We start from the raw sequence: 18085 nt of genomic DNA, 5'->3' as shown, positions 1-18085 counted from the left end.
TGTGTCGGGGTGACCAGTGGATGGAGATGGGTACAGAAAGGATACAATGCTGGGGGTGAGGCCAGACAGGAGAACTGGCGGCTTAACAGACACTCGGCATAAAACGATGAGCTCTCAAAATGATGAGCTCTCGGGGACACTCCTGCTCCTGGCCGTTGCCCTAATATTTGCTCCTTCCCTTTGTTTCCTGTTAGTATTCCTCAGAGAGAGGTCACATGCAGCTGCTCTCCGGTGTGAGCGGATTGATAAACTCTTTCCTGAGATCGGGTTTTGACAGAAAACAGAGGGTCAGGGAAGGCAGACGCAGGTACCACTAACCAGAGAAGGCCCTCGGGGGAGGTGGGGAGGGGCATCCAGAAAAGCCACTTTGCTGAGTAAAGGACACACAGATGAAGGGTAAATCTGCTCAGCTTTCATCCTGGACAGAAAAGGGTGGGTAGCATGGCAACCCGTGGGGCTCATGAGGAGCATAGGAAAGAGCAATCAGTTCTCAGGACTCCCCCTGACCCCTCAAAAAGAGGCAGGCAACGTGGGGAGGGGGCCTTCCCCCCATCTTGTAGCTGAGCTCCCAACAGTGCACACCAGACCAAGGGGAGCATGGCACTATGGGGAGTGGGGGTCTCCCTCACCCTGTGGGGACAGAACCCCCAGGTGTGCACACTGGACCAAGGGTTGCAGGTAGGATTTGAGGGGTTGGATCCAGTTTCCTCCCCCCTTGGTTTTCTCACCTCCTCCCTTGTGCTGGAGGGTGTGGTGGCTCTGACCTGTGATCCTGACATCTAGACGGCTGAGGCAGGAAGATCACACATACAGGGTCAGCCTGGGCTACACTGCCAGATACTCTCTCTAAAAAAAAAAAAAAATCCCAAATAAATGAATGGATTCAAGCTGAGGCGAGATGCCAGTAGCTACTCTGAACGTTCACTGAGCAGACGTCAGGAGCTAGCCGCAGCGCCTTTGCTGTTCACAGCGCTGCCTAAGGCTCAGACTATTGGCTCTGGCTTGTATTTGGTCTGGAGACGGTCACTTCACCTCGTGTCCTCTTATCCTCAGAGGTGAGTAACTGCTGCCTTAAACACTGGTGTGAGGGCCGAACATGCCGACTTTCAAGAGTCTGCTAGTCATTGAGAAGTCAGGGAGGGCGGCTGGTGGAAACAGAGGTCACTCCTCACCCTCTTTAGGCTAGTCGGTTCTCTTGGTTGTTGGTTTGGGGCCTAAAGCAGCCAGCCTGTCCTCCCCTCTCTGAGTCCCCTGGGTAAGTCACTAGTTTTATAGCTGTTTGTCTGGATCTAGTAAACAATCCTAGAGTTCCCTTTTGGAGCCAGAAGTTGTTGTTCGGTATGCAGGAGACTCCCCACAAGGCTCTGGTGTCAGCCTCAGATCCGATCCAAATTCCCCGTCCAGGCTCCTGGCTCTGCCAGTGGGGCTGTGAAGCAATGTCTTCACCCCAAGAATATGGCTACTGGCCAGGAGATGGTGGTGCTTTTAACTACAGCACTCAGGGAGGCAGAGGTGGATCTCTGAGTTCAAGGCCAGCCTGGTCTACGAGCAAGTACCAGGTTACACAGAGAAATCCTGTCTTGAAAACCTTTTTTTTTTTTTTTAATGAATAAATATCTTGGGGCTGGAGAGTTGGCTCAGCACTTGTGACTCTTGCAGAGGACGCAGGTTTGGTGCCAGCACCCACGTGGTAGCTCACTTCCTTCCATAACTCGATCCAATGCCTACCCTCTTCTGACCTCCCTGCACACCACAGGCAGCGCACGTACATACATGCAGGCAAAACACCCGTGCACATAAGACAAACTTAAAAGAGAGAAAAGATTGAGCCCGTGTGTGCTCTGTGGAAATTTTAAGCTGCCGTGACGGGAACCTATCCTTGGTATCGGTCACTAGCAATGTCCTTCATAGCTAGCAGGAGGCCAGACCCCTGTTCTCCCTTCTAAACGATTGTCAGAGAGTGCTGCCACTCTGTGAGTGATGTTCCCAGCTCTGTCCAGCCCTACACATGCAGACCAAGCTGAGCCTTCCTGAGAATCTTCTCCTCTGCCGTCAGGGAGCAGAGGTGCGCACATGGACACGCAGAAGGTAGTTCAGGAGGGATCAGATTCCCCTGTCTCCGTAAGCCTGCAGAACTTTATTTCAAATAAACATAGTTTAAGCAAATAATAGCGATGTGGTTTGAGTGGGGGACAAGTGTAGGGTCAAGATAGGGCTTCTCATTAATCTGTCTGCTATACAAATGGGTCCCTTTCTGAAGGGGTCGGACCACGGATGGCTATGTCAGCCTCTGGAGCCTTGGCTTTTCCCACGTCTAATCCTGAAGTTATGGGTACTAACGGAAGCACCTTGGTTCTGGTATCATACAGAACCATGCAATAAACAATAAGGCTGTCTGAAACCTTGGGGATCATCTACCTGCGAATCCTATTGAGCAGATAAGGAGCAAAGGCCAAATGAAAATGACTCGCCCAAGGTAACTCAGCGATGAACTGCCTAGCGCTTCTTCTTTACCAGGCTGACTGGGGAGGGTTCCCCCTGCCTGCTTGCCATCAGCTGGCTCCTTGAAGCTCTTGAGATAGATACCGTCCAGATTCCTGAAAGAAATGTGAGGAACAGAGCTTCCTGGGCACTCTGCCTGGGAGCCCCCGAGGCCCAGCTGTCTGCTCCAGAAGTGGCTTTAAGGGGCTGGGAGAAAGCAGGAGGCCACTAGGACCCAGAAGCTCTCTGAGCATCCTGCTCTGCTGGCTGCCTCTCTCCGCTTACTGCAGTGGTTCAGGCTTCAGCAGCCTTGGAGAAGCATCAGCTGAGAGCAGCTATCATATAGGAGCTGGGAGCTGCTCAGCAAAGGTAGGAGTTGCCGACTAGGCCAGGAATGGGGGCGTGGGGGAAGAGGCAGACCCAGGGCCTGGTGGTGAGTGCCACCTCACCTTACAGAAGGGTGGCATTCCAAGGGGGCAGCCCACCCTGTCCTATGGTGGGCAGCTCTGTCAGAAGATGGGCTCCCAGGTGTCCCAAAGGTAGTGTTGGCCTGTGAGCATCTCTAGAGCCAAGAAATGGGAGGTTGGTCATCTCCTCATGGCCCGAGCAACTACATCCTGCAACAGACAGCATCCTCTGTCTGCCTTGCTGTGTGTCATAGAGATAGGTCCCTACATCCTAGGAATAGGCCCTTCGGCATTCCAGGAGGATGGGCATCTGAGTCCTGGGCGTGGGCAGCTCTGCTAGGGAGAAAAATCTCCCCTGGACTGAGAGGGCCTTGTTCTTGCCTGAAGGGTAGGGCCAGGCTTGATCCTTGGCATAGAAGCTCTGCATGGGAGACACAGGTACATGTGAATCCCAGAAGCACCTATGTGTGGCCTTGGGCTAGGCACGTGTGCACATCCTACATCCTGAAATGAGGATATCCGTCTCCTGACCCTGTCAGAGGCCAGACCTCAGACCCTAGAGTGATAAAGCCTCCCAGGTACTAAAAGGTCTTGAAGATGAGGAGGAGGAGGAGGAGATGAAGAACACAGTGAGAGGATGCAAGTGTCTATTGAGGTAGAAGGTGTGATGCCATGAGCCGGGAGTGGAGTCAGCCTCCTTGGGTTTCCCCCTAGGAAGCCGTCACACCATGGCCCTCCCCTCCACCACCCTCCGTCAATGGGAGAGTAGCTAACTATTTTGGTCCGTCTATGACAAGGTAAACTAGAATCCTGGAATTTGACAAGACTTGGGGGTGGGTGGAACTATAAGAAAGAAAAGTACCCAGTGCTTTTCTTGCCTAAGGTTCCATCACAGCTGCACAGCAGCCCCTCCATGTCTGTGTGTCCACATGAAAGCCATGTGTGTTTTCCCTCAGTCAGGGACTGTAGCTGTACCTTACTGGATTGGACTCCTGCTGTCCATCCACACACAATGGACTCTTCCTCTTTTGGGTACCACATCTTTGAGGCCCCATTCCTAGGGAGAATGGATGTAGAGAGGAAAGGATAAAGATGTATCCTCTAGGTTTTCTTTCTTTTCCTGGTAGACTGTTTTATGAGAATCTGACATCTCCCTGGAGAGAGGCACATCTCTAGGCAGTTGTCCAAAGTTAGGGAAGCCGCAAATTCAGGAGCCTGGGCTATCCTCCTCAGGAGAGACTCCCCTGGCTGGCACACAGATAACTGACTGAATATTTCAGGAGTTTGTACTCTGGGGCCAGGAATCAATTAGTCAGTTTGAGTCTGATTCAACTCACAAGAATTGCACTCAGCCGGGCGTGGTGGCACACACCTTTAATCCCAGCACTTGGGAGGCAGAGGCAGGCGGATCGCTGTGAGTTCAAGGCCAGCCTGGTCTACAAAGTGAGTTTAGGACAGCCAAGGCTACACAGAGAAACCCTGTCTCAAAAAACAAAACAAAACAAAGCAAAAAGAATGACACTGAACACCTAATGCATGCATGGCACTTAGAAGTGGGTTAGTGCAAGGGTTATGGTAACACCCCAAACCTATGGTGATTGTGAAATAACTTTGAGAGGCACGGGACTCTGGCAGTTATGTGGTTCTCTTCACTGTGGCTATAGAAATGATGAGTTGTTTTTAAGTGGAGCAACCACCAAGTGGTCCCCATCCCAGGAACTTGCAGAGCAGTGAAGTAGCTTGAGGGTCTTGTAGTCCAACCCTTCCATGTCACGTTGTAGAAAGTGTGGCCCAGAAAACGTTTAACTTGCCTACAGAATGGCCATCAGACTTGGCATGTCTGTGGCTTGTCGCTAACCTGTGTAACTCAGCATACTGTATTGAGGGATGTGTGTATGTGTGTGTGTGTGTGTTAATTACACTGGGGACAATCTGTTTCAATTATATGCAAACTTAACGTGGGTAACGACACACAAAACAGATGTGACCTGTCACTTGATCAGGAGATATGGGGGTGCTGATTTAGTCTGGTTTTCTCTGCTTTCTGTGTACTTAATTCTGTAACTGCAGTCCCCCACCTTGGCCCCTACACCTTCATCCTTTTCACATTGGGCATTGACTCTCACTCTTTGTCCTGTGATCGTGGGAAGAGGTCAGGACCAAGAGAGCTCTGGGGCGAGCAATCCTTCGTTAGCTGCAGTGTCCATCAACACGGGGAGCTGGGAGTGGGAGGTTAGTCGCTTCCACCCATCAGAACACTGTGGCCCCGAGAAGCTACAGAGAAGGCAGAGAGGGACAGTTTTCAAATGCTGTGTGTCCCTGGCCATGGGAATTCAGGGGCAGATGAGGCGGCATTCCTAGCAGCTGGGCATTTGGTCTTCACTGCAGCCTCAACATCCTCAAACTGGCAGCCCTGTATTTGGGGAGCGATGATGTCAGTAGGGACTAAAGTACAGCTGTCCTTTCTAGGTGACGGTGGGAGACATCAGTAGGGTCTGTTCAAGTCCAACAAGGATTTACTGAAAGCCTGCTAGATTCTGGTTGATCTGAGGCAACTTCCCTGTATGGAATGGCACAGATGGCAAAAGAGCCGTCCTTGGAGCCACACTCCTTTGAGGTGGTCTCACCTGAGCGGTGTGATCTTAGGTGTGCTCCCTAACTTTTCCAGGCTGCAGGCCGGTCTACCTGTGGAGAGATGGAGACGGTGTCATCTGTCTCATAGGATCATGTGAGGAAGAAGACGAGCTGATGGACACGGCATGCGTAGGGCAGGGCCCGGCATGTGGAGGGTGCTGTATACCATGACCACTCGTGGTAGAACTGCACCCAGAGCGGACCCAGCGAACAGTTATGAAATAGGTGTCCTGCCTTCCTTTTGCAGATGCCTTCATGAGGAAACTGGAGTCCACAAGAGTTGTAGAATGAGTAATGCCGAGACCTGGAAGGAGAAGCTGACGACATCTCAGGAAATTTACACAAGCGACCCTAAAGCCGGATCACCGTCCTAGAGCAAAGCCCCCCGGAGGAGGGAGACAGCTTTAGGAGTTGTCCTCAAAGGGGAAGAAAAACACGGAGAACTAGAAAAGGAAATGGGAAAAGAGGAGCCAGAGGCCACTGGGAAGGTGGCTTAGAGCATGTGAGGATCCACCCTTCACGTGATTGCTACTTCCCATCGCTGGGGCTGGCCCTGGGGCTACCTCCTGACACAAACTGGTCATGAGCTCCTGAGCTCAGAGCTGCCCGTCCTGGCGCTCTGTCCACTAGGAGCCCAGCTTGGACTGGCTGGTGACAAGAGCCTGCCCTATAGGCTCCAGCAGAAGGCCCCCAACGAAATTGGGAAGCCTGGGCCTGGGCTGACATCCCAGGGTTGTGGAGTAGGATGGGGGATGGGCCCGTGACAGGAAGTGCCCTGGGTGTCCTCTTTCGGCCCCATGGAGTCCTCACCCATCCCCCAGTCATCAGGAAATTCGTCCACTTTGGGAAGGTCCCTTCAAACCCCAGGTCCCTCTACTGCCAGCGGGGTCCCAGAGTTGGGGCTGCGGGACGTGGCTTCAGAATCCGTGGCCCTCTTCTTCATGCTCCTGTTGGACCTCACGGCTGTGGCTGGCAACGCTGCTGTGATGGCTGTTATCGCCAAGACACCTGCCCTCCGCAAGTTCGTTTTTGTCTTCCATCTCTGTCTGGTGGACCTGCTGGCCGCCCTCACCCTCATGCCGCTGGCCATGCTCTCCAGCTCCGCCCTCTTTGACCATGCCCTTTTTGGGGAGGTGGCCTGCCGCCTCTACCTGTTCCTGAGCATTTGCTTTGTCAGCCTGGCCATCCTTTCCGTGTCCGCCATTAACGTGGAGCGCTACTATTACGTGGTCCACCCCATGCGCTACGAGGTGCGCATGACACTGGGGCTGGTGGCCTCCGTGCTGGTGGGCGTGTGGGTCAAGGCCTTGGCCATGGCTTCTGTGCCAGTGTTGGGAAGGGTCGCCTGGGAGGAAGGAGCTCCCAGTGTTAACCCAGGCTGTTCTCTCCAATGGAGCCATAGTGCCTACTGCCAGCTTTTTGTGGTAGTCTTTGCTGTCCTTTACTTCTTGCTCCCCTTGATCCTGATCTTTGTGGTCTACTGCAGCATGTTCCGAGTGGCTCGCGTGGCTGCCATGCAACACGGGCCGCTGCCCACGTGGATGGAGACGCCCCGGCAACGCTCCGAGTCTCTCAGTAGCCGCTCTACTATGGTCACCAGCTCCGGGGCTCACCAGACCACTCCACACCGGACGTTTGGGGGTGGGAAGGCAGCAGTGGTTCTCCTGGCTGTTGGGGGACAGTTCTTGCTCTGTTGGTTACCCTACTTCTCTTTCCATCTCTACGTTGCCCTGAGCGCTCAGCCCATTTCCACAGGACAAGTGGAGAACGTGGTGACCTGGATCGGCTACTTTTGCTTTACCTCCAACCCTTTTTTCTACGGATGTCTCAACCGTCAGATCCGGGGCGAGCTCAGCAAACAGTTTGTCTGCTTCTTTAAGGCAGCCCCGGAGGAGGAGTTGAGGTTGCCTAGTCGGGAGGGCTCCATTGAGGAGAATTTCCTGCAGTTCCTCCAGGGGACCTCTGAGAACTGGGTTTCCCGGCCCCTACCCAGTCCTAAGCAGGAGCCACCACCTGCTGTTGACTTTCGAATCCCAGGCCAGATTGCTGAGGAGACCTCGGAGTTCCTGGAACAGCAACTCACAAGCGACGTCATCATGTCGGACAGCTACCTCCGTCCTGCCCCCTCACCAAGGCTGGAGTCATGATGGACAGTTGGCCGGTTTCTGATCTCATGGACCGCCTTTTCCAGTTGCCTGGGGTTTGGGCTGGGGTCTCTGGACTTCGTTTTTGCTTGGCGTTTCCTGGGTCAGGGACCAGAGTCAAGAGGATGGCCGTGTGGCAAAAAGCCTTGGACTTGGCTGTGATCTTTGACTATTGGGGGAGGGGACCTGGGTACGGTGATGAGAGAAAGGGGTCACAAAGGTGAGGTAAAGCCTTTCTGCCAGTGAACTTTTCATGCCTCAGGAAACAGGGGAGCTTCTGAAGGGTAGGCACTGGAGCAGCAGGCTAGGCGCTCTTATTCTGGGGACCATTGAGGTTAACTTCCTTCCAGTGTAATAGTCCAGAGTAATACACTGAAACAAGGTAAGAAAATGGCCCGCGTCTTCTCGTTTGCTTACTAGGTTAAAAACAAAACAGAAAAACAAAACAGAACAACAAACTAGCCAAGTGTCTCCATGAGTTCATAGATCCTTTTTAATTTAATTTAATTTATTTTTTTTAATGTCTAAGATTTCTCTTAAAGTGAGAAGGCCTGTAGGGTGAACTCTTCCCTGAATTTGGCCAGCAGCAAGGAAAACTGTAATTAGGGTAGTGTAGGAGAAGACAGAAGAATGCTCTGCAGCTCCTGCATGCAAGAGATCAAGTGTGGGTCCTGATCTCAGCAGAAACAAGTGTGGAAAAGGATGCCTCTTTCCTCCCTGTCTTTTGAGTAACTAGAGTGACTGGGCATCGAAGAGATGAGGGTGGTCTTTGAATTGGTAATGTGGCTGGATACAGAAAGGCCAGGTAAATTACTCTGATCAATAATACTGCCAATCTTTTCTTTCCAGGACTGGCCTCCTTGATCTCTCTCCTCATGGCAGTGACCCACTTCCAGCCCCCCCCTGGACACTCGGGTACAAGAGACTAAGGTCGGGCACGGGAAGGGCGGGGTTTCCACTGTCCATGAAATGCCTCCACGCTCTCCCAATTCATTGCTCTCAAAATTAGCTTCTGTGATAAAGACTTCACTCTGTCTCCTGCCTGCGGCCCTAGGCTGGAGAGAGGGCGGAGAGTTGGGCTTTGCTGTCTATTAAGACTGTAGGGACCATGTTGGTTGGTTAGTATCAGCAATTTTCAATGGATAGGGAGTAACTGAAAGCCGGACAGGCTACCTATCTGAGTCCTGTCCATTCCCCTTCCCTCGATTGGATACTGAAGGGTCAAGGTAGAAGCAGAGGTCGATGTGGTCTATATCTGAACACATTTCTGGTGAATCGCCCATCAGTGGGGGAAAGTGGGTTGGAGCGGAGTAGTTTCCCCTTTGAGCAACTAATAAATTTTATGATAAAAGTTACATTATATATCAATACCGACTCCTCCAGTTCTATTCAATTCATAAACAGTTCAACGCCAGCATCCCCCGAGACACACGCTGATGATGTGCGGTCTCTGCCTTCAAGGAGTTCAAGGTCTAACTTGATCAGACATCTGCATTTTTGCAGAGCATTTAGGTGTGATGAGGTTGTACAGCCTGGAGAACATATCCATGGTTCCGCCTTCTGAGGATTCACTGACGTGATACATAGAGACGCTCAGCAGCTTGTGGCAAGTGTGAGGTGTGTAAACAAAACTCTTTAGCGAAGAAAATAACCAATTAAATAAAACTGGACAAACAGCTTTTCCCGCTTTTGGATTAGGTAAATTTCCAGGTTTCTATCTTCCTGTCGGTTGTGTGTTCTAGTGTACTGCCTAGTCCACTGAGGAAATCCCTTACAAAATATACACAGCCAATGGCCAATGAGAGTCCTCTCAACTTCAAGACTTTTTCTCTTTCTTTTGAGAGATAAAACTCATGCTGAGAAATCTCCCTCCTCCTATAGGAGGGAAAAACTTCCATATACTATCAATCCACCAATCAACTGGTAGACATGGAAACTGCCAGTAGATGGCACTGTGTGCCCAGTTAAAACAGGAAAGGTACTTAGGGTGTGTGTGTGTGTGTGTGTGTGTGTGTGTGTGTGTGTGTGTGTGTGTGTGTGTGTGTGTTAAACATTGCTTGGTAGCCATTTTGTTAATTTTTTTGACTTTGCCCTCCAACCCTTGCTTCACATAAAAGGAAGTTTTAAATGCAAGGAGATTTCTAACTCATACTGAAATAACCTGACACTAAAGTATTGCTGTCCTTGACTAGTTAAGTTGCTTCCCCATGCCCCACCCCCACCCCACTGCCATAGGAACAGATCATAAAGGAAGTAAAACTTTCCCTTTTATCACAGAAAGAACTTTCCCTACAACTTTTGCTATGACCACCTTCCAGGAATTTTCTAGTCCCTGAGACAGATTGGTAAAGTTCAATATACAATCCTGAGTTCTTGACAGCCGCTCCTGGACAAAACCTCCCTTATGTGCTGAGGCAGAACAGGATGAGACAATCATCCTGTTAGTTATTTTTGCCTCCATCTTGGTATTGAGGTGACTGCCACCCTAGGTAAAAACTTTAGGCTTTCTGTTGTCAGTTGTCCCCAAGCAATACCTTCTAGAGGCCTGGCAGTTCAAAGAAGGGAGATGTAATTATTGTGTGGACATGGGAAAGCTGCTCAATTTCTCTGAGCCTATTTCCTTCTTGGTGACAATGCGGATCAATATTACCTACCTCACAGGGTTGTAGACCTGAGACACAGAAGCACCTAGCTATAGCTGGCAATAGGTACTCAATAAATGCTGCGCTTTCCCTTTGCCTTCTGAATCCTTCCTCCCCACCTGACCCCCAGAAGCGACCATAAAGGAGAAACAGCCTCTTTCTTTTTAATGGTCATTCGGAAATGAGTGGGGGACTTTTCAGCCTTGGAATTGGTAAGTGTTATGAAGTGGTTGAGGTTCATCGCCTAATTAAATGTTCTAATTGATTCATTTTCACTGTATAGACCTTTCCGTTGGGGATTTGAATTTTAAGCTTAGCTTCTACAAGAGAAGCATGTTCTAAATTCCAGGGAAAGGTTTCAACGGCTGCAAAAAGTGCCCATTCCTAAAACAGGTGGTAAGAGTCACCGTGGGGCCATTTGTCAGTAAAGGTATTTTAGGATTACCCTCACAGGGTTATGACTTACAAATCTTCAGGTGATCCTAGAGAGACAAGTTTGTGGTTATGACAAAGGAACTCGTGTTAGATTAAGGAATGATGCTGGCGCTGGTTTGCTTCTGGGTATGGGACTAAGGCCCATTGGTTTACGTTGGAGAAAGGGAAGCACAGAAATGTTATAAATGAACTACACTTATTTTTCATGTTCTATTACTTGCTAGCAGCCGAGCGATCCTTTGCTAACGTAGGAGTGTCAGTTAAATGTACAGCTCACTGATATTCATACGTAGTGACAGAAGGGCTAAGACACACTTTAAGAGCGGGAGACTACGCCTAGTCTTGGCAAAATGGGTGTAGAGTGAGGAAAGGATGAGAACCCAGGCTGGGAAATTTGTTCCCATCGCAAAGATCAGACTGAGAGAACTTTGGCTGAAGTGTTCAACACTCGGCTTTAGGCAAAGACCCGGACTCTACAATCTCAGATCAAAAGGGCTTTTCTGGAGACGGAGACTTCCCAGGCAAAATTCCCAGAGGGCTGTGAGCTCTTATTTAGGAATCTGGTCCTCACCGCCAAACCTTCTGTGCGTCCTCAAGAGGGCACCGCGAGCTGCAAGTCCCGTTTTTTCTACACTTGGGATCCAAGTCCAAGAGCCCAAGAAGTAAAAGGGTATTAAGGCTGGGAGATGCGGAGCGACCGATCTCCATCACTCCACGGGAACAGCCAAGCTCTCGGGGACTTCCGCCTTGAGCCCGCACCTCCTCCGCCTCCCACCGCCACAGTGCTCTAAGTGGTAACGGCCGCTGGGCGTCGCCGGAAGTGTCGTCGACAGCAGACATCCGGTTCTTCCGGGCGCTAGGGGAGCTGACGGAGGAGGCCACCGCCCAGCAGAAGACGGAGTCAGGAGTCGCGGTTGCCGCGGTGTGTGAGTGAGCCCGGGCCAGGTTCCCCTCTCCCGCCGCCGCCATGGGCTGCACGTTGAGCGCCGAGGATAAGGCGGCGGTGGAGCGGAGCAAGATGATCGACCGCAACTTGCGGGAGGACGGAGAGAAGGCGGCCAAAGAAGTGAAGCTGCTGCTGCTCGGTGAGGGGCTGGGGGCGGAGCTGGAGTGTTAGATTCCGAGCGCCGGTCCCGGGAGCAGCCCGAGCCGGTAGGGGGTCTGGCCAGGCAGGCAGAGAGGACCCCCAAGGGGACCCGGGAGGGAATGCCCGGCATGGGGCGGGTGCTGGGCTTGGTGGTTGAGGCCCCGGAAGGCGTGGGGATTTTCAGGTTGTAGAGGGTGTAACCGGCTTGGCTCGGTGCTTAGCAGAGTTGGGGAGTTTGGAGCTCGGAGACTGTGTTGGAAATCCGGGAAAGGCTCGGAAAGGGAGGGAGCCGAGGTTTAGGGAGGTTTCACGTTGGACAGGAACGTGTTGAGGAGGCTAGGGAATGGTGTTTGGTGGGCCTGTCCGGCGTTTGTGTGAGTTTGATACTTGGTGGCACGCAAAAGCCGGGAGGATTGAGTGATTAAACAGAGAAACTGGGACAGAGAGGTCACATAAAGAACGTGCTGCTTGTAAAAAGAGCGCACGTATTTTTGTACTGCTCATAAGGTGGCTTGTCCAGGAACGTAAAGGGGCAGGTGGGTGAAATAAATGACAAGTTCTTGGGTATAAAAAAAAAAAATTGGGTGCAGAGGGCAGCTATACTTTTTAAACTTTTCCTAACTTTTGTTTTTCTCTTGAGGTTCTATAACTCCTGTTTTTATTAAAGGGATGGGATGGTGTAAGCGGAGGCTTGTGATAGAGGGCAGGAGATTACAGTGGGGACGATCTAGGAATGAGGTGCTGTAGGAATAGAATTAGTAGAGGGTAACATATGGAGTGGGGCATATTAGCCCTAAAGATTGTGATATGTTCAGGGCCGGGGTGGGGGGGGGGACAGGGAGTTGGTTTTTGTTGGGTTTTTCGAAATAAAAATATTGGCTTCCAGACTACAGCATGTTGCCTTATACTCAAGTGGCTTTTATATATAGTCAGACATGTTTTAGTCAGGATAGTTTCGTTTTAACCTTTGATAGGCCCAGTAAGCCATATACAGTTCTCTCATATTAGCTTACCAATAAATCCAGCCATATTCATTATTCGTATTTTTGAGGAATCTGTTAGATGAGACTAAGTATGAGTCGCAGGGTCTTATAAGCATGTTCCAAGAAGTCACTGTAGAGTTCCAGTTTCACTTTGTGACACCTCAGAGGACAGATACAACCACCATCATCTCTGACACTTTGTGCTTTAAGATGTGCTGGGTGCTTGTTTGTGTATTGCAGAAGCTCTAAGTGGCAGCTTGAAAATAAAGGAAAAGTTACACAGCGGAGTTTGAGCTTCCAGAAGAAACAAATTCAAATCATGGTTCTGGGCGACCATTGTCTGTATAAGAGGTGTCTTCTGTGGATGAACATAGCTTCTGGGACTTAGCAGGCACTTGAGTGTTTACTATTAACCAGTAGGTTTGATGAAGCTTGTGCTGGACGCTGGTTCATGGGGGCCTCTCAGAATCTGCTAATAAAACACAAGAGTATTAGTTTTCTCTCCTGCGTTAGTTTTTGTGTTTTGAGACAAGACAGTCTGCATCCTCGGCTGGCCTCCAAGTCTCCATCCTCCTGCAGTGAGCTTCCCCAGGGCTGGGATTCCAGCGCAGATTACCACACCAATGACTTTAGCATTTTCTATATTGATCAGTCAGTTGTGAAATTAAAAGTGTAGTCTCATGTTCTGTGATTTGATTAATATTGACCATTGAAAAAACTTGGGCGAGCAGAACTATCCAAGTATCTGGAAAAATCTTTATTCAAGACCTTTAGTTCCTTTAACTAAGAACACGTGAGAGCATACAGAATTTGAAACGTTTAAGTAAAGGTCAAAGTACTGAAACATTTGTTTTTAATTTTTACCAGCTTCTCCCCCCCCCCCCCCCCAAGCTTTTTGTTTTGAGACAGAATCTTGGCCTCCAAATTCATGAAACATTTTTCCTCCTCTCAGGTTTTTTTTTTTTTTTTTAAGGACAGATTTTGAGCAAAGTAAACCAGTAAGTTGAAGTAGGTTACAGAAACAGCGGGTCTTACCTGAGCTGTGTCATAATGGCGGATGTGGAGTTGAGACAGTCCTCCGTGGGGCTGGAGACGTGGTTCAGCAGCTAAGAGCACATGCCATCCTGACAGGACCTGGCTGAGGTCTTCATCGCGCACAGCGCTCGCCGTCACCACCTGTGGGCACGCACATGGCGCATGTGCATACATGCAGATTAAACATTCAGGCACAGAAAGTTAGTATTTCTAAAGCTTTAAAAAAGATCTTTCATGATACTTTTAGAGTAAAATTTACCTATATGATATATTAAAAGCACCCTAAGTGGTATTGCAGTTATCCCCATCTACCACTTTTTTTGGTAGCAGAAAGTTTCCTTTGGTCGTGTGAGCCATTTTACTTTAGCGCTATGAGACTATTCAGTTTAGTTTAAAGTGAAATCTACTGCTCTCGTCTCTCCTGGTTCATCTATTTTCTTTCTTACACGGCTGTAATCTCACGTAGTGATGAGCAGCATGGGCTTTGAAGTCAGAATGCTTCAAATTCTGATTCGTGTTTACCAGCTGTAACCTTAGCAAGGTCGTTTGCATTGGCCTCAGTTCTTTAAAGGTATAGAAAATAGATGTCCTTCAGAATCGTTGAGAGGATTAAATTGGTAGGAATACAAAGCAAAACATACCGAGCAATGCTAACTTCATTATTGATAAAAGTCAGTGTTAAAGAGTAAAGGTACTATAGATGTTGAAATGAGTAAGTTTGTATAGGCTTCATTACTAAGGCAGACCTCAGTACCGCGTTCCCGCCTTTGGATTTCCTTTAGATGTTATTGGGAAGTTCTTGTTATGTCAAATTGCATTTAACCACAGTTTGCTACTGTATTACGTACATATACCCAGCTGGTGTGTGTAGGGTGGTGTAGCTGTGCTACTTGGGATTGAATGTTCAATTTTAAGTCTTGCTTATTTGATAAGGGCTTATTGTGTATATAGCCTGCAACTCTCAACCTGCCTCAGCCTTCCAGTGTATAGGATCATGAGGATGTAACACCACCTCCCTCTGAGGTAGCTTCCGAATTTACAGCAAGGGAAATAGTATTTGGACAGTTTGGGTAAACTTCTTCAGTTTGATGACTTGAGATTATTTACAAGGTTTATACCAGTCAGTATTTAGTAACCTGTAATACTTGACATTTCATTTTCATGGCATACTCTTGTAAGGGAAAAAAAAATCTCTTCCACTAAAGTCCTCTCCAATATATGCCATGATGTCACAAAAGTTGGGAGGTGCTAGTGTCATCTACAAAGACATAGCTTTTGGATTCGGGCAAGACCGAATTAAGTTCCCACCTCCGTCTGCTGGTTGTGACACCAGAACAAGTCGCTTAACCATATGTAAGTAGGAATGATTCTTCCTGTTTCATAATAAGAAATGACGTAATGCATGTAGAATATGCCTGGTCTAGAAGATACCAATCAGTAAATGGCAGCCTTTGTTGACTGCTTGCAAAGCCTATCATTTTAGCTTCTATTTTTGAGGGATGTTTCAGACAGACACTTGACATTCTTCATGTTAATGTGCAAAGATCTTCAATTCTCAATGTTGTGCTGATAGTAATTTATATAGTATGGCAAAACTAGGTTGTATGCAAAGAATTGGAATACTGTATTTAAATTTTGTATTACACAATTAGTTATTTATATTTAATTTGCAAACTACTGATGGAATGTGATTATTGAGGATTCTCCTTTGAGCCTCTTGTCATTGTAGTTTTTGCCACCTTTTTATGATAAGGTTTTTAGAAGCTCAACTTCTGGTGAGGATCTATCCCATCTGGAGAAAAAAGAGAGAAACTGGAATAAAAAGTAGAAATAAGCATTGAAAAAAAAGGATTGTTTTTAATAACCTTATTCTTTGTGCCTTAGAGTTTTTTTTTTTTTAGAAGCCAAATGGTGATGGTGCATACCTTTCATCCCAGCATTCAGGGGGCAGAGCAGAGAGAGGCAGGTGGATCTCTATGAGTTCAAGGCCAGCCTGGACAGTTCCGGAACAGCCAGAGTTGAAGACTGGGGTGTGGTGGGAGACCAAGAGGTATAAGGAAGCAGAGAAATGCTGTGAAGAAGCAGTTAAGCAGACGTTCTGCTCCAGGAGTCAGGAGGGCACTACAGTTCCTGAGCCCGCAGCCTGTCCTGTTTCATCACTCACCTATGCTTGGATGCCAGTTTGCGAAGCTGCCTAGTTAGTATGTCTTTTCTATAAACCCCTCATTTACTTGTACTAATGCGACCATTTCCTGTTCTTTATAGACTCTTAGATTTTATTAGGTCCCTAGTCCAGATTCCAGGAAAAGCATCAGGCTGGTCTAACCTTGGCAGGTACCCACCATGATCCAGTTGTTTGTGGTGCGTGTGTGGCAGAGTTGATGGAGTACCAGAGTTCTATAAGGCTGACCCTTTCCAGGGTCACGGCAGGCCAGGCTGTCTAGTAAAAGGGCATGGCTATAGAGATAATGGTTAATAAATGACGGTGTCTGTGCCTAACAGACAGAGGGGAATGAGGTGAACATATTGAAGAACCAAGCGCATCACTGCTTCAGCTTCCCCTCATTCGAGTCTGATCCCTCTCAGCGTTAAGATGCCATCCTGTGTAGTTGGCACATAGGTTTAAATTCCCTGCAGGCAGGATGTCCTGTCCTCAACAGCTCTAACTCACAATAGTCGGTGTCACCTGGATTTAGTTACCTTTAATTTAAAGTGAGCAGTTAAAAAATAGAAATGGTTTCTCTCTAGCTAGCGTTTCTGTCTACTGTTTTTAAGAGTAATGGGGGTGGGGTGAACAAAACTGAGGAAAGAGGTACAACAGACTAGTTTGTTCCTAAAACCTTTGCTTACAGGTTTTATTAAGGGGTAGGTGAAAACATTCAGCAATGCAAATTTAGGTATTTAGATACTTTCTGTGTTGTCCTTTTCTTGTAGCATCTGGTTTGGCCGAATTTTTTCCTCAGGTAAAGCTTAAGGGGAGTGAGGAGAAAGAGGCGCTTTAGGAGGTAGCATATAAATAGTAAAGGCCAATTTAAGATGGGGTCTCGGACTATGATGTATCTGGAGCCACAGGTGCTAAATTTGTCTATTATTATTATTATTATTATTATTATTATTATTATTATTATTATTATTATTATTATTGCTTTTCGAGACAGGGTCTCTCTGTGTAGCCTTGGCTGTCCTGAACTCACCCTGTAAACCAGGCTGGCCTCGAACTCACAGCAATCACCTGCCTCTGCCTCCTGAGTGCTGAGATTAAAGGCGTGTGCCACCACGCCCAGTTCTCTGATTATTAATTTTAAAACCTGTTTTCTAGCCAGCAGAATTTAACACACTAGTGTTTATAAATCTCTTAGAGATAGTAACTCAATTCGGACATGGAGACGCCGTGTAAAACAGGGCACAGAGAAACCTTATGAGGTTGGTTCTAATCTCTTAAGCTTCATTTTCCCTTCTCTGAACCAGTGAGGCGTTTGAATTGGCTCTTAGGAGTTCCTTGATTGAAATTCATGTAATTTAACAAGTTATAAAGAGGGCTGGTTTTGTGTTATTTTTCTTGTTCTGTGTGGTCGAAATTAGTTTAACATCACAGAGCCGCTTAGGAAGACAGCTGAAAACTAAAGACATGCGTCACGAACTGCCCACGGTGCAAATGCTCTGCAGAGCGCTGAAGAAATATGTTCTTCCAGAATGCGCTTCTCTGTGTTGTCATCACTGTAGTGTGGCTCTTGTGTGGGCTCGAGCGAGTTGGCATTATCTTTAAGTTCTTATCTGCCCAGGCTATCCTGTTACCTGATCAGTGATCAGCTGCATCATTGCTGTAATTCAGTCTGTTTGAACTCAATAACACTGTTGGGACCAGAGGGCAGTTGTTCTAGTCTGGATATAGTACTCCGTGTAAATGGATTTCCTTTTGGTCTTTGGCTGTAACAGAACTAAACGTTTGGTGTGAACTCAGCAAAAGAGGAAGATGCTTGGAAGTCCACTTTTGACTGTACCTAAATAATGGCTTCAAGCTTAGAAGTAAATGTTAGGAGGAGACCGTCTTTAGACATGAGCCTCCTTTGATGTCACCTTGAACTTAGGTTAAGAAAGCACGATAACAGTGAGCTGAGATAGTTTCATGTCTGTGCTATTGATACACCACTCCTGCACACCATGGACATTTTATTACTAAGCCTTTTTTTCAAGTGAACAGTTTTTGTTTTGTTTTCAAAACAGGGTTTCTCTGTGT

General features: G+C 48.1%; 2 protein-coding genes and 1 long non-coding RNA gene across 5 annotated transcripts in view; 2 read left to right on the top strand and 1 right to left on the bottom strand.

Moving 5' to 3' along the window:
• Window positions 1-2607: 2607 nt before the first annotated feature.
• GPR61 (G protein-coupled receptor 61) lies at window positions 2608-9524 on the top strand. 3 transcript variants are annotated; one of them, XM_084757019.1, is made up of 2 exons: window positions 2608-2850; window positions 5770-9524. In XM_084757019.1, the coding sequence occupies exon 2, from the start codon at window positions 6320-6322 to the stop codon at window positions 7667-7669; it is 1350 nt and encodes a 449-aa protein (XP_084613145.1). In that variant the 5' UTR covers window positions 2608-2850; window positions 5770-6319; the 3' UTR covers window positions 7670-9524. The 3 variants fall into 3 exon arrangements, 1 of the variants encoding a protein (XP_084613145.1); XR_014774509.1 differs by lacking the exon at window positions 2608-2850 and having other exon boundaries at window positions 5824-7886; window positions 8516-9523; XR_014774510.1 differs by lacking the exon at window positions 2608-2850 and having other exon boundaries at window positions 5824-8048; window positions 8516-9521.
• On the bottom strand, window positions 3088-6470 carry LOC311583433. The gene is made up of 3 exons (XR_014774511.1): window positions 6333-6470; window positions 5689-5826; window positions 3088-5573 (listed from the first exon to the last, which is right to left on the bottom strand). It is a non-coding gene; the product is annotated as an uncharacterized lncRNA (long non-coding RNA).
• Window positions 9525-11580: 2056 nt separating the features above from the next.
• The window catches only part of GNAI3 (G protein subunit alpha i3), a 40882-nt gene continuing 34377 nt past the window's right edge, over window positions 11581-18085 (top strand). Inside the window, exon 1 of the mRNA XM_084757585.1 lies at window positions 11581-11828. Within this exon, the coding sequence (XP_084613711.1) occupies window positions 11711-11828 (118 nt within the window). The 5' untranslated portion in view covers window positions 11581-11710. The remainder of the gene's footprint in view (window positions 11829-18085) is intronic.

This window comes from Acomys minous, assembly GCF_964271855.1.
Source record: "Acomys minous genome assembly, chromosome: 14".
Taxonomy (NCBI): Eukaryota; Metazoa; Chordata; class Mammalia; order Rodentia; family Muridae; genus Acomys; species Acomys minous.
This window is presented reverse-complemented; position numbering and strand designations above follow the sequence as displayed.